This window comes from Phyllostomus hastatus, unplaced genomic scaffold, assembly GCF_019186645.2.
Source record: "Phyllostomus hastatus isolate PE091 unplaced genomic scaffold, TTU_PhHast_1.1 phas_scaffold_39, whole genome shotgun sequence".
NCBI classification, from domain to species: Eukaryota; Metazoa; Chordata; class Mammalia; order Chiroptera; family Phyllostomidae; genus Phyllostomus; species Phyllostomus hastatus.
The window spans coordinates 3,367,403-3,386,289 of NW_025334028.1; the positions used below are offsets into that span (position 1 = coordinate 3,367,403).

The following is an 18,887-nucleotide window of genomic DNA, read 5'->3' on the forward strand; positions in this document are numbered from 1 at the left end:
AACAAGCCTCAACAAATTCAAGAAAATTGAAATTGTATCAAGCATTTTTTCCAACTGTAAGGGACTGAAACTAGAAACCAACCCCAAGGAAAAAAACCCCAAAACAATAAAAATCATGGAGATTAAAGAGCATGCTATTAAACAATGAATAATGAAATTAGGGAAGAAATCAAAAAGTTTCTGGAAACAAATGAAAATGAACTCACAACAACCCAAAACTTATGGGACACAGCTAAGGCAGTCCTGAGAGGGAAGTTCATAGGGATACAGGCCTACCTAAAAAAGATACAAACTTTTCAAACAAACAACCTAACCCTACGTCTACAAGAACTCGAGGAACAAAAACAAAGACAGCCCAGAGCAAGTAGAAGGATGGAAATAATACAAACTTTTCAAACAAACAACCTAACCCTACATCTACAAGAACTCGAGGAACAAAAACAAAGACAGCCCAGAGCAAGTAGAAGGATGGAAATAACCAAGATCAGGGCAGAATGAAATGACATAGAGACTAAAAGCACAATTCTAAGGATCAATGAATCCAGGAGCTGGTTCTCTGAAAAGATAAACAAAATTGATAAGCCTTTAAGCAGGCTCATCAAAAAAAAAGAGAGAGTACCCAAATAAACACAATCAGAAATGAAAGGTGAGAGATTACAACCAATACCACAGAAATACAAAGGATTGTAAGAAATTACTATGAAAAACTATATGACAAGAAATTTGGAAACCTAGGTGAAATAGACAAATTTCTAGAAAAATATGATCTTCCAAAACTCAATGAGGAACAATGAGAAAGCCTGAACAGACCAGTAACAGCAGATGAAATTAAAGAAGTAATCAAAAAACTTCTGACACACAAAACCCTGGACCAGACGGTTTCACAAAAGAATTCTACAAAGCATTTAAGAGCTAACCCCTATCCTTCACAGACTATTCCAAAAAATCCAAAATGATGGAAGACATCTTTTTATGAAGCCAGAATCATCCTAATCCCAAAACCAGATAAAGACACAACAAAGAAAGAAAACTTCAGGCCAATGCAGCTAATGAACATAGATGCTAAAATTCCTAACAAAATACTGGCAAACCGCATCCAATGATACATTAAAAAGATCCCACACCATGATCAAGTGGGATTCATCCCAGGGATGCAAGGATAGTACAATGTTTGCAAATGAGTAAATGTAATACATCACACAAACAAAAGCAAAGACAAAAATCACATGGTCATATCAACAGATGCAGAAAATGCATTTCATAAGGTACAGCACCCATCTATCATTTAAACACTCAGCAAAGTGGGAATAGAGGAAGCACATCTCAACGTAATAAAGGCCATATATGTAAGACCTACAGACAACATCATACTCAATGGGCAAAAACTAAAAGCTTTCCCCCTAAGATCAAGAACAATGTGAAGATGTCCTCTTTTACCACTTCTATTCAATGTAGTACTGGAAATTCTAGCCACAGCATTCAGACAAGAAAAGGAAATAAAAGGAATCCAAATCAGAAAGGAGGAAACTAAACTGTCATTGTTTGCAGACGACATGATAGTGTACATAGAAAATCCTATAGACTCCACCAAAAAACTGTTCGACCTAATAAATGAATTTGGCAAAACAGTGGCATACAAAGTCAATATTCAGAAATCAAAGGCATTTTTGTATATTAACAATGAAACAGCAGAAGCAGAAATCAAGAAAAAAATCCCATTTGATATAGTAACAAGAAAATTAAAATACCTAGGAATAAACCTAAGCAAGGAGGTAAAAGACCTGTACTCAGAAAACTACACAACACTGAAGAAAGAAATCAAGAAAGACAGAAACACATGGAAACATATACTGTGTTCATGGATGGGAAGAATTAACATTATCAAAATAGCCATACTAACCAAAGCAATTTAGAGATTCAATGCAATACCTATTAAAGTACCAATGGCATGTTTCACAGACATAGAACAAACATTTCAAAACTTTATATGGAACCATAAATGACTCTGTTTAGCTGCTGCAAGTTTGAGAAAGAAGAGCAAAGTAGGAGGGATCACAATACCTGATACCAAACTGTATTACAATGCCATGGTAATCAAAACAGCCTGGTGCTGGCATAAAAAACAGACAGATTGAGCAATGGAACAGAATAGAGAGCCCAGAAATAAACCCAAGTCTCTATGGTCAATTAATATTCGACAAAGGGCAGGAACATAAAATGGAGTCAAAATAGCCTCTTCAACAAATGATGTTGGGAGACCCGGACAGCTACATGCAAAAAATTTGAAACCCAAGCACCAACTTACACCATACACAAAAATAAATTCAAGGTGGATAAAAGATTTAAATATAAGTCGTGATACCATTAGAGTCCTAGAGGAGAACATAGGTAGGAAAATCTCAAATATTTCATGCAGCAATATTTTCACTCATATGTTCCCTACAGCAAAGGACATAAAAGGAAGAATAAACAAATGGGATGTCATTGACATAAAAAGCTCCTGCATGGATAGAGAAAAAAGTATTAAAATAAAAAGAGAACCAACCATATGGGAAAACATATTTGGCAATGATACCTCACACAAGGGTTTCATCTCCAAAATATATAAAGAACTTACATGACTCCACTCTAAGAAGACAAGCAACCCAATTAAAAAGTGGGCAAAGGACTTGAAAAGACACTTCTCCAAGGAGGACATACAGAGGATCCAGGGACACATGAAAAGATTCTCAGTATTGCTAGCTACCAGAGAGATGCAAATTAAAATCACAATGAGATACCACTTCACACCAGTCAGAATGGCCAACATAAACAAAGCAACTAACAACAAGTGCTGGAGAGGTTGTGGAGAAAAGGGAACCCTAGTGCATTGTTGGTGGGATTGCAGACTGGTACAACCACTATGGAAAACAGTATGGAACTTCCTCAGAAAACTAAAAATGGACCTGCGTTTTGACCCAGCAATTCCACTGCTAGGGTTATATCCTAAGAATCCTGCAGCACCAATCCAAAAGAACCTATGCACCCCAATGTTCACAGCAGTGCAATTTACAATAGCCAAGTGCTGGAAGCAACCTAGGTGGCCATCAGTAAATGGATCAAAAAACTATGGCACATTTACATAATGGAATTCTATGCAGCAGAAAGAAAAGAAGGAGCTCCTACCCTCTGCAACAGCATGGATGGAACTGGGAAGGATTATGCTAAGTGAAATAAGCCAGGTGGTGAAAGATAAATACCATATGATCTTACCTTTAACAGGACCTAATCAACAAAACAAACAAACAAGCCAAATATAACCAAAGACACTGAAATTGAGAAGAGGCTGACAGTCACAAGACGGAGAGGGGAGGGAATTTCAGGGGGAAAGGGGAAGGGTTCACAGAAACAAATATAAAGGACACATGGAGAAAAACAAAGGGCAGTGGAAATGGGAGCGAGGTGGGCAGGGCTGTGGGGGTGGGTTGGCATGGGGGTAAAAGGCAGATAAGTGTACTTGAACAATAATTAAAATAAAAAAAAACTGAAAAGTATGTATTTGGATGCCCAGATAATTCTGAACTAATGTTTAAAGTGGTAAGAAGTGTGCCCTTCTCCCTGGCTATTAGTGTTGAGAGTGGGGACTGTGTGCTTCAGGCTCGCAATACACATTTATTATTTAAAAAACAAAACCAAAAACCAAAAACCTAAAACAATCTTTTAAGAAACCAACAAAAAAATTTTTTTCACAAAAAGTTTGCATCTGCTCCGCTGGAGATTTTTATTTTTTCCTTCCTTTTAATAAAATAACCTGGTGAAGCAGCGCAGACCGACCCTCCCATGGTCCTGCAGCAGCTCCAAGGAGGAACCAAGAGACCGAGGCCTTCTGGCTGCCCAGACAACACTGCCACCCTTGTTCCCTAGCCTCAGCGGGCAGCCAGTGGCCAGTGGCAGCAGATCAACCCTGTTCTGCATCTGTTGAGTAGTTTTCGATCTCAGTTGACTTTTGTTTCTCTACGCTTGCTCCCCACTCCCCTCCCTCCGGCTCCAGCACTCAGTAGCTCTCCTCTTACAGACAGGTCATGACCTGTGGCCCTATGGGCAGCTGTGCCCAGATGAACCCCAGCACCCCAGCTATCCTATGGCCTCCCTCTATGTGGGGGAACTATACCCTGACATGACCAAGGCAATGCTGTACTCCCTAAGAGAAGTTCAGCCCGGCGAGACCCATCCTCTCCATCCGGGTCTGCAGGGACACGATCACCCGCACCCGCAGCTCTTTGGGCTACGTGTCTGTGAACTTCCACTAGCCTATGGACGCGGAACGTGCTTTGAACACCATGAATTTTGATGTTATAAAAGGCAAGCCAGTTCATATCATGTGGTCTCAGCGTGATCCATCACTTCGCAAAAGTGTAGTGGGCAACATATTCATTAAAAATTTGAACAATCTATTGATAATAAAACACGGTATGATACATTTTCTGGTTTTGGTAATATCCTTTCATGTAAGGTGGTTTGTGATGAAAATGGCTCCAAGGGTTATGGATTTGTACATTTTGAAACACAGAAAGCAGATGAAAGAGCTACTGAAAAAATGAATGGGATGCTTCTAAATGATCACAAAGTATTTGTTGGATGATTTAAATTCTGTAAAGAACAAGCAGAACTTGGAGCTAGAGCAAAAGAGTTTACCAACGTTTACATGAAGAATTTTGGAGAAGACATGGATGATGAGCGCCTTAAGGATCTCTTGGCAAGTTTGGGCCCACCTTGAGTGTGAAAGTAATGACCTATGAAAATGGAAAATCCAAAGGTTTTGGATTTGTAAGCTTCGAAAGGCATGAAGATGCACAGAAAGCTGTAGGTAAGATGAATGGGAAGGAGCTTAACAGAAAACAAATTTACATTGGCTGAACTCAGAAAAAAGTGGAATGGCAGACAGAACTTAAGTGCAAATTTGAACAGATGAAGCAAGATAGGATCACCAGATACCAGGGTGTTAACCTTTATGTGAAAAATCTTAATGATGGGCATTGATGATGAATGTCTCCAGAAAGAGTTTTCTCCATTTGGTACAATCGCTAGTGCAAATAGTAAAATATAGAAACAAATTAATGTTTCATAGACCCTGGGAAAAGAATTTCCAACAAATACACAAATTTAAAAGGTTATGATGGAGGGTGGTAGCAGCAAAAGGTTTGGTTTTGTATGTTTGTCCTCCCCCCAAACAGCCACTAAAGCAGTTATAGAAATGAATGATAGAATTGTGGCTATCAAGCCATCATCATATGTAGTTTTAGCTCAGTACAAAGAAGAACACCAGGCTCACCTCACTAACCAGTATATGCAGAGAATGGCGAGTGTGAGAGCTGTGCCCAACCCCAGAATCAACTCCTACCAGCCAGCACCTCTTTCAGGTTACTTCATGGCAGCTATCCAAAAGACTCAGAACCATGCTGCATACTATCCTCCTAGCCAAACTGCTCAACTAAGACCAAGTCCTTGCTGGAATGCTCAGGGTGCCAGACCTCATCCCTTCCAAAATATGCCCATTGCTATCCACCGAGCCACTCCTAGACCACCATTTAGTACTATGAGACCAATGTTTTCACAGGTTCCATGAGTCATGTCCACACAGTGTGTTGCTAACACATTAATACAGACAATGGGTCCACATCCTGCAACTGCTGCTGCTACAGCTACTCTGCTGTCCGCACCATCCCACAGTACAAATATGCTGCGGGATTTTGTAATCCTCGACATCTTAATGCACAGCCACAATACCGTGCAGTAGCCTGCTGTTCATGAACAAGGTCAGGAGCCTTGAACTGCTTCCATGTTGGCATCTGCCTCTCCTCAAGAGCAAAAGCAAATGCTAGATGAACAGCTGTTTCTTCTCCTTCAAGTGATGCACCCTACTCTTGCTGGTAAAAAATCACTGGCATGTTGTTGGAGATTGATTAATTCAGAACTTCTTCATATGCTTGAATCTCCAGAGTCTCTCCATTCTAAAGTTGATGAAGCTGTAGCTGTGCTACAAGCTCACCAAGCTAAAGAGGCCTCCCAGAAAGCAGTGAACAGTGCCACTGGTGTTCGAACTGTTTACAATTGGTCAGGGACCATGAAAAGAAACTCATGCCTCACCGAAGGAAAATATCTAAACATTGAAAAACTTAAATATTATGGAGAAAAAAATTGCAAAACAGAAAATAAATAAAAAGGAAAGGAAACTTTGGACCTTATATACCAAGCAAATGCCAGGTCTAGCAAACATAACGCTAGACCTAGATTACTTATTTACTTAAAAACAACAAAACCCCCCAAAATAGTAAAATATAGAAACAAATTAATGTTTCATAGACCCTGGGAAAAGAATTTCCAACAAATACACAAATTTAAAGCATTCCTTTTTTTATTTTTGTAATTCTTTACTGTGCAATAGCTCAGAATGTCAATTCTGTTTTAAATAACAGAACTGATAAGTGAGCAAGGAATGGTAATTTGGAATATAAAATTGTTGCTTTAATAAAAACTCCTCAAACAGTGAAAAAAAATGTGATAAGAACTGTAACTAAGATTCAAAAATGAAATAAACGTATGTGTAAGCCCTTAATTTATCATATATCATACCCTTAGGTTTCTTCCTAAAAGTACCTTGATATTACATGTTTTGCTTTTACTTTTTCACATTTTACTCGAAAGCTTTTTTCCCCTTTGCTTTTATGTATTCCCCAATTCCCTCCCTCCCGCCATACAACTTCTCACACAAAGGCATCCAGAGTATAAAGGAGTACTATTAGGTTTAAAAAAAAAAGAAGAAAAATTTGATCCTGACAAACTTGGATGTTAAGATCAGGTCATACATGGAACCTGAAGCCTTTTCACTGACGAATTAAAGAACTCCTTATATTATATATTACATTCCTTAGCTTATTTAATCCTTTTTGTCAGTATCTTCCAGAATTCCTAAAACAAATTTTGTAGTTTCTTTAACTTAATCAGTTTATGCAATCACAATTTACATTTGCCTTTACCTGGTGCCTTTTTTTAGAATTCTATCTGTGAGGACAGATACGTGAGGTTTTCAAACTTGGGGGGAAAAAGCAGCTCCATTAGGGATCCATTAGTTATGCATTAAAAGAGGGTTGTATAAGAACCAGGTAGCAAGACAAAGTATTTCAAACAAAAACATCAGTCAAGAACAGCAAATGGGAACAAATAAACTGTTGAGAAGGATTACCTCAATTTAAATTTTAAATTTGATTACCCTATTGTCAAAAATATCCCCATGCTTAAGATACAGAAATACCTTACCTTCCACCTCGTCCAACCCGTCTTCGTGCAAATCCAATACATCTTTGGGGTACGGTGAGGGTAGTTAAGCAGTATCTATATCGTACATCCCCTAATCCTCCGTCTTCAGGACTTGTCCAAGGCCAGTTGCCAGTTTGGTCTAAGTGAGGCTTAAAAAAAAAAAACCCAAATTATTTTATTTGGCCAGTTAAAGGTAAACAGTTTATTTAAAAAGAGAGCCTGAAACTTACAGCATAGTACTGACAGCCTGCTTTCCTACGGAAAGCAAAGGGACCATCTGGATCATTCTCTTCCTCAGCTTCCGAAGAACCAGACAAAACCTTTAAATAAAATGCAGTGAGTCAAAACATTTGACTTTTTACATTCTTCCTCTATATTCATAGAAAAATTCTTGTATTTACCTGGGAGAGAGGTTCTTCATCTGAGCTGGGGAAATCATACTGATTTAAATCTTTAGCATTAAAGACTGGCAGTGCAGCAGGACCCATCTGTTGAGGAGGAGGAGCAGCAGCAGATGATGGTAAGACTTTAGGCTTCTTTTCATATTTACGTTTAGGCCGGATAAGATCAGCTTTATCTTGCTACAATAAAACCATGAATTAATCAAACATTAGGAAACTATGTTGAACAAACTCACAGTTTTAGGAAAGATTTAAAAAGAAGTTTACTGTTATAATACAGGCATTCATATTCATAAAAGATACAAAACTCTCATGTTTTGTCATCTTGTAAAGTCTTAGAGCTTGGTTGGTCTCTGTGAAAACATGAATATGCTCCTACAACTTAAAACACAATCTGATAAAATATTTTGTTCCAATTAAAGGAAAAGAATACCAGTTATATAGCTTCTGAAACCCTATAAATGCAATTAGTATTTACTGCTGGTTCCTGTTTCTTTTTCTTAATTTTCTATAAAAATATTGCCCTAGTTGGGTGGGCTCAGTTGTCTGGGAGTGTCATCTAGTACACCAAATGGTTGCAGCTTCGATCCCTGGTTGGGCATGTACAAGAAGCAACTGATTGATGTTTCTCACATAAATTTTTCTCTCTTCCACCCTCTCTCTCAACTCAATAAACATATCCTTCGGTGAGGATTAAAAAAATAAAAATACTAGGAGAAGAACAACAACAAAAAAGGTATCTAGTCTTTATTCTAAAGAATTAAGAATCAATATGGGGAAAAAATAATGAAAATAACTTGACATATGTATGAAGTAATATGAAGTCTGCTCTATAGCAGACTTCAGATTACTATTAACACAGTGGAAAATAAAGCCATAATGCTAAAAATAAATAGTAAAGATTTATTACTAGCTAAACAATGAGGGCATTCTGGAGTGGTGAATTTTGAGCAGTTTTAGAGGATAAATATATTAAATCATTAAACAAGGGAAATGCAAGGATAAAGCATACAGGCCACTGTGACTGAGTTAGAAATATGTATGGCAGGGATGGCAGAGGCTAGGAATTTTATGTGTAGGAAAAAAGGCAAAAACAATTAGAGGCAAAAATGGTATTTGTTGGGAAGGAAAAGATCATGGCAAGTATAATTATGTAAATATGCTAAATATTTCTGTCAAGTTTTATGCAGTTTATGGCATTACGGTGTTTTGGGAAAAGTTAATTACAAAATTAATTATTATTTACAAGCTCTATAGTTATAGCAACAGGCATAATTTGAATGAAAAGCTGGCTTTGAAGCATATTTCATGGTACAGTTTATATATAATTTTATGTTTCACTCTGATTCTAATGATAAACTACTACTCCATTATCAGCTATTTTAATCACAAAACTTTGTATCACCTTATTGATTTTAAACTCCTTCACATCCACTGCTTCCTGATGTTTAAACTGATTGCTATTAGTAATAGGGATGATGGGGATGGCATAAGTAGGTTTCACTGGCTGTCTTTGTGCCATAACCTCAGACACAATCTCTCCATTGTAGTCACCCAAATTATACCTGAAATTTAAAAAAAAGAGAGTTTAAAAAGTTAGTTCTGTAAGTACTTATCCTTATGACTATTAATTATAAACACTGATTAGACTTGGTAAAATTACAGTTAAACTATGATTAATTTGGTGAATGCTTATTAAAATTAAAGATTACATAATTCCCTTAGTTTTTTCCTTTCACTTTTAGGCTTATACTTTTATCTTGGCACCATAAATAGATGACTGTAGAAAAAAATAAAACAGAAAAGAAAAACCACCAAAGGTTTGAATGTTAACTTAGAAATTTTGGTGAAAGATTTGCTGGAGATGTTGAAATTGAAATGAATACTTAAAATGATGCTGAGGAACTTTCTGCTAATTTGAATTGCCTGTGCTATAAAAACTAATTTTTCTGAACTCAATCATAAGAAATTTAATAGTGTTTTTTTTGGGGGGGGGGGGATAGGAAATAGGTGATTAAGGGACTAAGGCTTCAAGTTTTCATTGTGTACCTTGCTGAATGGTTATTTGAATGTTAAAATTATGGACCTTACCCTTTTCTCCTATAAAGTAAAAATTTTAAATTAACAAACGTTCTCTCTTATAGCTCTGCACACACTCACATAAGGACAAAAGAATAAGATTTCAAAATGAAAATACCTAGCATATTTTAATTTTACTGAACATAATCACTTTCAAAGAAAATGAATAGGGAGATATACATATAAAATTATATTAAGTATATCGTATCACACATTTAAAAGAAGATATTTCTAGAGTTAAAGATAACTGCTTAGGAAATAAATTGATGCAGTATACAAAATGCTAATACTACCAAACTTTCTAATGCCATTAAAATGTACTGTACCTCTTTTCCATAATTTCCAGTGTTAAGTGCAATAGCTCCCTTTTACTCTTTTCTCTTCTTTTAATCATCTCTAAAATAGTAACAGCTCGACTTAGATCTCGACGCAGCTTGAGCATTTTTTCATAAGAGGCTTCATCATTTTTGCGATTCTGCAAATATAAAGTTGTAATGAGAATTCCTAGTTAGCGGCATTCTGTATATAGCTACTAATGTACATAAGAATATATGTATTTGAAGGGCTAGAAAAATAGTTAAAAACACTGAATGGGGTCATGGATCACTAGGAAATCAATTTTGTATATGATTTTAAATGACTGAACATTAAAATATACCAATTTAAAGTTATTTGTTTTCATTTTACTGTACAGAAACTCTATTTGAGCACAAAACACAGCCTCCAGATACTGAGGTATTCATAACTATAAATAGTTTTTCTTATATAAAAAAAGATTATAAAATTTCCCCAATTCACTTACTTTTCGAGTTTGCATTTTTTCAGTGCGTCTTCTAAAAGCCACATAAGGATCATTTGTGCTGGAACCATCTCGCTTCTCTTGTTTTACTGATGGGATAAGAGATGGCCCTCGACAGCTTTTTCTCTTTTTAATCCAGTATTCATATACTTCTCTAATTAATTCATCATCTTCTTTTAGTAGTAATTTGGCTTCCTGCAGACTGACTGGCTAAATGTAAAATTATTATGTCATTTTCATATAAGACATATATAAGGTTCAAAGGTACTTCCAAATTTAAATGACATCAAAATAACAGTATTTACAATAGCAAACATGCAGAATACCTTAGATACATTAGTCATCGAGCTAGATGCTTTATATATTGTTTTATTTTTAATTTTTACTACATTCTATGATATTTATCGGCTCTATTTTACAGATGGGAAAATTGAGGCACAGAGAAATTTAAATATCTTGCTCAACATTATACAGGTTATAGTGGGCAGAGACAGGATAAGAATTCATGCTTGCTAACTCACAAGCCTGCTCATTTATCCCTCCCCAACACTGCAATGGACTGGCCAAAAAGTTCGTTTGTCCCCCGCCCCCCAGCCCCGTAAGCTGGCTCTAGTAGCACTTAGCTTAACTTCATTTGAAACAGTTTTGTTAGACTGTATTGTGACAGCTGTCATAACAGTATGCATTTAAAAAAAATAAAAATTGGTGAATTTTTGTGTAGCCATTTTGATACTGAAGATGGAAGAAAATATGCAACATTTTAGGCATATTATACTTTATTATTTCAAGGAAGGTAAAAACGCAATCTGCAAAAATGCAAAGATAGATTTGTGTAGTGTATGTAGAAGGTGCTATGACTGATTGTGTCAAAAGTGGTTTGCAAAGTTTCATGCTGGAGATTTCTTGCTGAAGAATGCTTGACAGGTAGACCAGTTGAGGTGGATAGTGATCAAACTGAGACATTAATCAAGAACAATCAGTGTTATACCATGCAGGAGATAGCCAACATACTCAAAATATCTAAATCAATAAAGTTATTGGTGAAAAAGAAAAATGTGTATCTTATTTTATGGAAAAAACAGAGAAGACTTTTTGGCCAACCCAATGCTATTCCCATATAAACATACACACAAATTTTTTATATATACATTGAAATTGTACCTGCTGACCACTTCCTTTTTCTAGACGGTCAATCATCTCCTCAAATTGTAATGGGCAAATGTCCATTTTCTTTTTTAATTTATTCACAAATACTTCATCTTCAGAATCCAAATCATAGTCAGGCTGCTCAGCATCCAAACTAAAAGCTAACAGAAGAAACCATAAGCAATCATTTACTGTGAGTGCACGGACAAACCTTCTAACAGACACCTGGATAAAAACAAGACCTAGACTTTCTAAAGAAATAAGAAAGATTTTTTGGGGGGGGATTTTGTTTTTAGATATACAATCTAAGCTTATAGATGTTTCCCACATTTAAAGTTCAAGAAATGAGATTATCTTACTGTTAATATAGATATGTGATAAAAGACAATGGATGTGGCCCCACTCCCAAAAGCAAATAAACTAGAAGTCCATTATTAAGAACAGAGATTATAAAATGTATTGGCTTGAACTATATGAAAGTGCTGTAGTTCAAAACCTGATAAATTATCAGCAATTTCAATATGGTTTGATATAATCTAAAAAGATACGGTTTTTAAATAAAATTGTTTCTAGAATATTTAAAGTAAATACTACTTTACCAAAAGCTTAGGGAGTAGAGTTGAGCTGAGGTGTTAGTTAGAAGCCACTGCCAACAGCTATAATAACTACCACTCAGCGAGTGCACTCTGGTCTAAGGAGGTTTGTGCCCAAATATTTGCATCCTCATGAGACTCACTGTCATGGTGACAAATGTGAGGTGCTTCCTATATTTGTCAATATTTGAAAAAGGGGCAAGAACCACTGCTCTATATTATCAAATGTCATTTAATTACTTATCAACATGAGGCAGGGATGACCAAAATGTAAAGTGTTAAGTAGTTTTCTATCATAACTTGTCTCACATCTTTCCCTTGCTTAAATTCCTCCAACTTCCTATCACCTTAGAATCCAAATCCTTACAATTATGAAGCCCTTTTTGATTTACTTTGTGCAGTCTCATCAGTACCATATTATAACCTAGCAACATTAAATTTCATGTCTCATACAGCAAGCTGTTTCACGTCTTCAAGTTTCACATTAGTTGTTTTCTGCCTTGCCACCTAATATACGACTATTTACTTTTTTCAAAACCCAACCTGACATCCACTCCTGTGAAGTACAGCATAGGAAATATAGTCAATAATACTGGGTGGGGCAAAAGTAGGTTTACAATTTTTCACGTAGATAATTCAATAATTAATAAATAATACAGGAATAACCTGTTTCACATACTCAAATTATAAACCTACTTTTGTCCCACCCTGTATTGTAATAACTATGTATGGTGCCAGGTGGATACTAGACTTAACGGGGGACCACTTTGTAAATTATATGTGTCTAACCACTGTGCTCTATACCTGAAAGTAATATAAAATAATATTGAATGTAAACTGTAATTGAAAAATAAAAAGAATATATTATATCATTGCTTCATTTTCTATTTTGACCCACATCACACTTCTATCACATTCTTAATTCAAGAAAATGAATATTAAGACTCCCTCATAAAAATCTCTAGTTAACACATCTTTAAAAAAAATTTTTCCCCCTCATCCAAGGGAGAAAGAGAGAGGAAGAGAGAGAGAGTACGTGTCCAAACCAGGGATGATATGCTCCAGGACAAGAGATGGAACCTACAACCTAGGTATGTGCCCTGACTGGTAATTGAACTCCTAAACTTTTGGTTATGGAATGACGCACCAACCAATTGAGCTACTCCGGCCATAGACATATGTTACCATCTTTGTATCCATGTTGATTGCAACCACAGGCCCTCCAAGGATTTCTCATGATCTAATTGTTTGTTATTGCTATGTAAACAGACCTTCTAGACTTTTCGAAGTAGATTAAAACTTAATTGGATTAAAAACATTTGTTTTTCTTGTCTCTGACCAAGATAATGCATATTTGTGTTGTTAAATAGGGTAACCACTAGCCATATGTGTCTAATTAAATTTAAATTAATTAAGTTAAATTTCAGTACCTCAGTCACACTGGCCACATTTCAAGCCACAAATAGCGACATGTGGCTAGTGCTGTACCAGACGGGAAAGATTACAGAACATTTCCATTATCATTAAAAGTTCTATTAAAGAGTGGTGATGTAGATTAATTCAGAAAACCAAACTGAAAAACTAATAGGGACTAACCGGCAAATGTTCTGCCTTCTTAAGGGCATATTTTACATACTTTTAGGGTCCCATTTATACATTACTTCTGCATCCTTCACTATAAAGTTGATTTTTTCCTTAGACCAAATCACATTTACAAACCTTAATTATTCAAAAAACAAAAACTAACCAAGCTTATCCAATACCAATTTACTTTTACATTATCAAAATACATTTGACATACTTCTGTCATACGTTTTATCATCAATGTCAAGTCATGTCCAACATATCAGGCAGCAGAATCAAGACTGGAAAAGAAAATTCCTGTCCTAGGGATTTCGGTGTGTTTTCCAGTGAAATTAACAAGTATCTGAGAGTGAGATTGCTCTAGCCTCTGCAGGAAGCTATTCTTTTACTTGGTACAAATACATCTAAGATCTTAAAATATAAAGACAGCCAATTTTTGATGAGATATAAATTACTAAGACTACAGAAAAAAGTTAATATTAAAAAAATTCACTTTAGGACTTCATTTAACCAAAATAAACTTACAGACAATGATTAAAGTGTAATTAGTTTCAGCGAAACCTGCAATTCCAATTAACAGTTGAACCACAGCTGATGAAGACATATTTCTCATGGTCCTAGAAATAAGAGAGTCTTCAAATTTTCTGGGCCACATTACTGTGTTGAAAGTAGAAAACAGGCTATAGAGAGAATAAGGCCAATGAGCTGCCTCATGTAGTTAAGTTCTGACAACTAAAATGAGACCTAGCTAGCCAATAATTATTAAATAATGGGAGCCATACTGTAGAAGCTGACTCCTTTAAAAATATTTAATAGGGACAAAGATATGCACGTGGTTAAACAAAACCGAGTATAATGTGTTGGGAATCACCCTGCCTGGTTTCAGAGGCTGTAACCCCCCCATGGCTAAGGCTGGGTGAGAGACCTTGGGATTCTAAGCCACTAAGGAGACAAAGCTTATCCCCCTGGTAGGAGCACAGCCTCTGCCCACTTTACTTCACCCTGCCTGGCCCCAGTGCATGAACTGGTTAGCCAATGACAGGTAAGATTCCTCAAGGGAGAGATGACCTACAACAGCATGGTCACAAGGGGCCCTCAGGGAAGGACTTGGGGGCTATAGAGAAAGGGGGTGATGGACCCTCGCCCCTCGGCTTTGACATGGCCTGAGTCCTCATTCTGTCTGCAAGAAGTCTCCTAATCTCTTGGCTGCCTTACTTCTCCTGCTTGGCCTAAGCCTGAAACAATGCTGGAGGTGGGTGCGGCCCTGTGCTGGAAAGGGCAGGAAAGGGCAGGTTCCCGAGGCAATCAGGCCTAAGAAAGAATGTGTAATATCCTGTGAAACCTGCTTTGCTAATGCCCTCAATTTAAATGATAAGGGTCCAATCATGAAGTGAATTTGTTTCCCAAAGTTTTGCAGTTCTTTCTTTAACTATCTGACCATGACTCAATAAATCTTCAGTTCTCTGAATGTTATCTATTATAGATATTAGCTACATTAGATAATTATCTAATGTTATCTACAATAGATAACATTAATCATTTCTGCCTGACAATGATTGATGAGCTTTATGTATATACCCCGTATTCCTATGCAAATTGAACCTAATAAAAGCTTGTCAAGGCAAGGGTACAGGCACTCTCCCCTTGAGAGAGTGGCTGTGCTGTCTCTTTTCCTCCACAGGACTCAGCAGTCCATGTGAATCTGTCTCATCTCACTGCAGGCCGGTGTCCACATCAATAATGCACATAGGGAGAAAATGCAATAGAAAATAAACCTAAGCAGAAGGAACACCATACACATAAATTGATTATTTTAAATCAAGTGGTACAAGCCATGGTACTTGCACTCAGATTTAAGAGTTCAGTGATAGAGACGAAACATATATAAATGTTTATGTAACAAATGCCATATTGTGGCTCACAGTGAGTGTATACAGTGATCCCTCACCTATTGAAGGAGTTACGTTCCAGAGATCCCCATGCAATAGGTGAAAATCCGTTAAGTAGCGGCGTTATATTTATTTTATTATTTACATATATTTTAAGGCTTTATAAACCTTTCCTACACTCCTATAAACCTTTCCTATACTCTTATAAACATTTCATATGCTCTTAAACACTTTCTACACTCTTAAACCTACGTAATTTTAACAGCATATAAAATTCTATATGGGTACTCATCAGTGAAGTATACAGTCGTCCCTCGCTATATCAAGGTTCACGGATTACAGCTTCACTGTATCTCAGTTTACAGTGAAGTCGCAATCAGTGAACCGCGATATAGCGAGGGACGACTGTACAGGTAGGTATGTCTACCACTCCAGACAGTATTTTTAAAATACAAAAAACAAATAATAAAATAATATTTGGGTCCATGAAATGGCACCAGATGTGGATTAGGAACAGAATATCAGAATATAATCCCTGATTAAAAGACAGACACACTAGCCAAGGTTGAGGAAAAATTTCTCGGAACAGAAATGGTAAATAGGTATCAACTCAAGCACTAACTCTCAATGACTACTTGCAAAACTCCTGGAATAAATTCTGAGCAGCAGGAAAGACTACTACAATAGTAATATTTACTATGGAATGGTGGGTGTTTGACATCTTTGTCTTTGACCTAAGGTAACAAAACTATCACTGGCTAACCAGACAAGGAACTTCTTTGAATGTACTTTGGGAGAGTAAATGGAGAAACTTGCATTTGAAAGTTCTGAAATTCTTTTTTAGCCCTGACCACAGGGTGGCTAAGTTGGTTGGGTATTATCGCACAAAGCAAAAGGTTACTAGTTCCATTCCTGGTCAGGACACCTGTCAGGGTTGCAGGTTTGGTCTCTGGTCGGGGTACAGGCAAGAGGCAAGTGATGACTGTTTCTCTCTCACATTGATGTTTTTCACCCTCCCCTTCTCCCTCACTTCCCCTCTCTTGAAAATTAAATTAAATTAAATAAAAAAGAAAAAAAATCCTTTATAGATAAAGCTCTGTGGCTCATGCTATAGATTTTTCCTGTCAGAAATAGTACCAGAAGAATAATGCGGGGAAGAATGTATGCATAGTGAGATGTGGAGGCAGGCAAAAAGGAAAATATGTACTCTTTCAGAATAAGGGCATAAAGACAGGACACATCTGTGTCTGACAGGCAATAGAAAAGTAAGCTCTATGTGAACCTATTTTTAAAAAATATTTTAATTTATAATTAAGTTTAAACTTACAGAAGCTGAAAAATAAAACTACAAGAATTCCTGAAAATTTTTTACCCAAATTCACCCATTGTTAAAATAATATTGTTTTATCATTTGCATGTGTGCGAGCATTCTCTTTCTCTACACACACACACACTTTATTTTTTGAGCCATCAGAGTAATATACATCATTCTTTACTGCAAAATATACTTCAGAGTATATTTCCTAATAGAGATTCTTTTATATAATCACAGTATAGTCATCAACTTCATAAATTTACATTCATACAATGTAACCTCCTGTTTATATTCTAATTTGTCAGCTAATCTAATAATTTATAATATTCTCTCCCTTCAGCATAGGACCAGTCTAGGATTAGGTATTATTTTCCTTATTGTCACTATAGTCAACTACAATATGGAACATTTCCACTGTCTTTGTCTTTAAAAAAATAATTTTCAATCACAGTTGACATTCAATAATATTTTATATTAGTTTCAGGTGTATAGCATAGTGGTTAGATATTTTTTAAAAGTTATAGTGACCCTTCCCAAAAACTCTAGTACCCACCTTGCACCATGCAGTTATTATAATATTATTGACTATATTCCCTATGCTGTACTTTACACCCCCATGCTTTGTCTTTTAAGACATTGATATATTTTTTAAAGATTTTATTTATTTGTTTTTTTAGAGAGGGAAGGGAGGGAGAAAGAGAGAGAAACATCAATGTGCAGTTGCTGGGGGTCATGGCGTGCAACCCAGGCATGTACCCTGACTGGGAATCGAACCTGCGTCACTTTGGTTTGCAGCCCAAGCTCAATCCACTTAGCTACACCAGCCAGGGCTAAGACATAGATATTTTTGAAGAAAATATTCCTCTTCCCAGGATATTATTTTATTTTTACTTATTATCATCACATTCCTCATTTGTGTCTGATTTTTTCCCATTGTTACTAGTTTAGGCACTGTTGGCTGGCATACTGCATACTCAATTTTCTTAGTCTTCCTCAGGATATCATATGTAGAAGGCACACAATGTTCATCTGTTCCTCATAAGTGATGATAAATTTGATCACCAGTCAAGAGATCACCTGATTACTCACTGTATTTCTTCCATCCTTGTAACTAATAAGCAGTTTGTGGGAGAGTTTAAGACCATGCAAATATCCTGTGCCTCATCCAAATTTCATCTTATATTGAGCACACACTGATGATTCATATGTGATCCAATCATCATGGTGATTGTGAAAATAATTCCCCAACTCCAATCCTCTCTTTACATTCAGTACTTGCACTCCACTGTACAAGCATGAGAGGTACTCTTCTCTACCACTCATCTGTTTATCATCACTTTGGACTAATGAATTACTACTTTTTCAATGGTTTATAATTCATCATTGTATTTAAATATTCCCTTGTTTAGACTGTCCCAGAATTAGCCAGTGGAAATTCCTATGTCCCCGTGAGGGCTTCATTTCTGGCATTACAAGATGTTCCAGGTTCATCTTGTACCTACCCTGCCCCAGCCCTGGAATCAGCCATTTCTCCACAGTTTTGGTTCCATTTAGTAGGGAATGGATTAAAAAATAGGTGCTAGGTGTGCTCATTGTGGTGGAAAATTTTTGCTTCTTGAGCCTTCCAGTGGATAGGACTAGAAATGCATGTATCTGTAACTATATACACACATATACATATATAAATATATATCAAGACCTTTTAAAAAATGTTTCCTTTGAGGATTAACAGCAGAACTTTGAAACCCAAGTGAATGGGGAACAGGGAGAGAGAACAGTTCCCGT

The 18,887-nt window shown here is 36.4% G+C and overlaps 1 protein-coding gene and 1 pseudogene across 3 annotated transcripts in view; one reads left to right on the forward strand and one right to left on the reverse strand.

Moving 5' to 3' along the window:
* The window catches only part of EPC1 (enhancer of polycomb homolog 1), a 114,194-nt gene that overhangs the window by 18,096 nt on the left and 77,211 nt on the right, over positions 1-18,887 (reverse strand). For all 3 annotated transcript variants that reach the window (XM_045820137.1, XM_045820135.1, XM_045820136.1), the window contains exons 3-9: positions 11,737-11,882; positions 10,579-10,785; positions 10,103-10,251; positions 9,103-9,262; positions 7,698-7,877; positions 7,527-7,616; positions 7,297-7,445 (exon numbers count right to left, since the gene is read on the reverse strand). In XM_045820137.1, the coding sequence (XP_045676093.1) occupies positions 7,297-7,445; positions 7,527-7,616; positions 7,698-7,877; positions 9,103-9,262; positions 10,103-10,251; positions 10,579-10,785; positions 11,737-11,882 (1,081 nt within the window). The remainder of the gene's footprint in view (positions 1-7,296; positions 7,446-7,526; positions 7,617-7,697; positions 7,878-9,102; positions 9,263-10,102; positions 10,252-10,578; positions 10,786-11,736; positions 11,883-18,887) is intronic.
* Positions 4,115-6,952, forward strand: LOC123806692 (annotated as a pseudogene).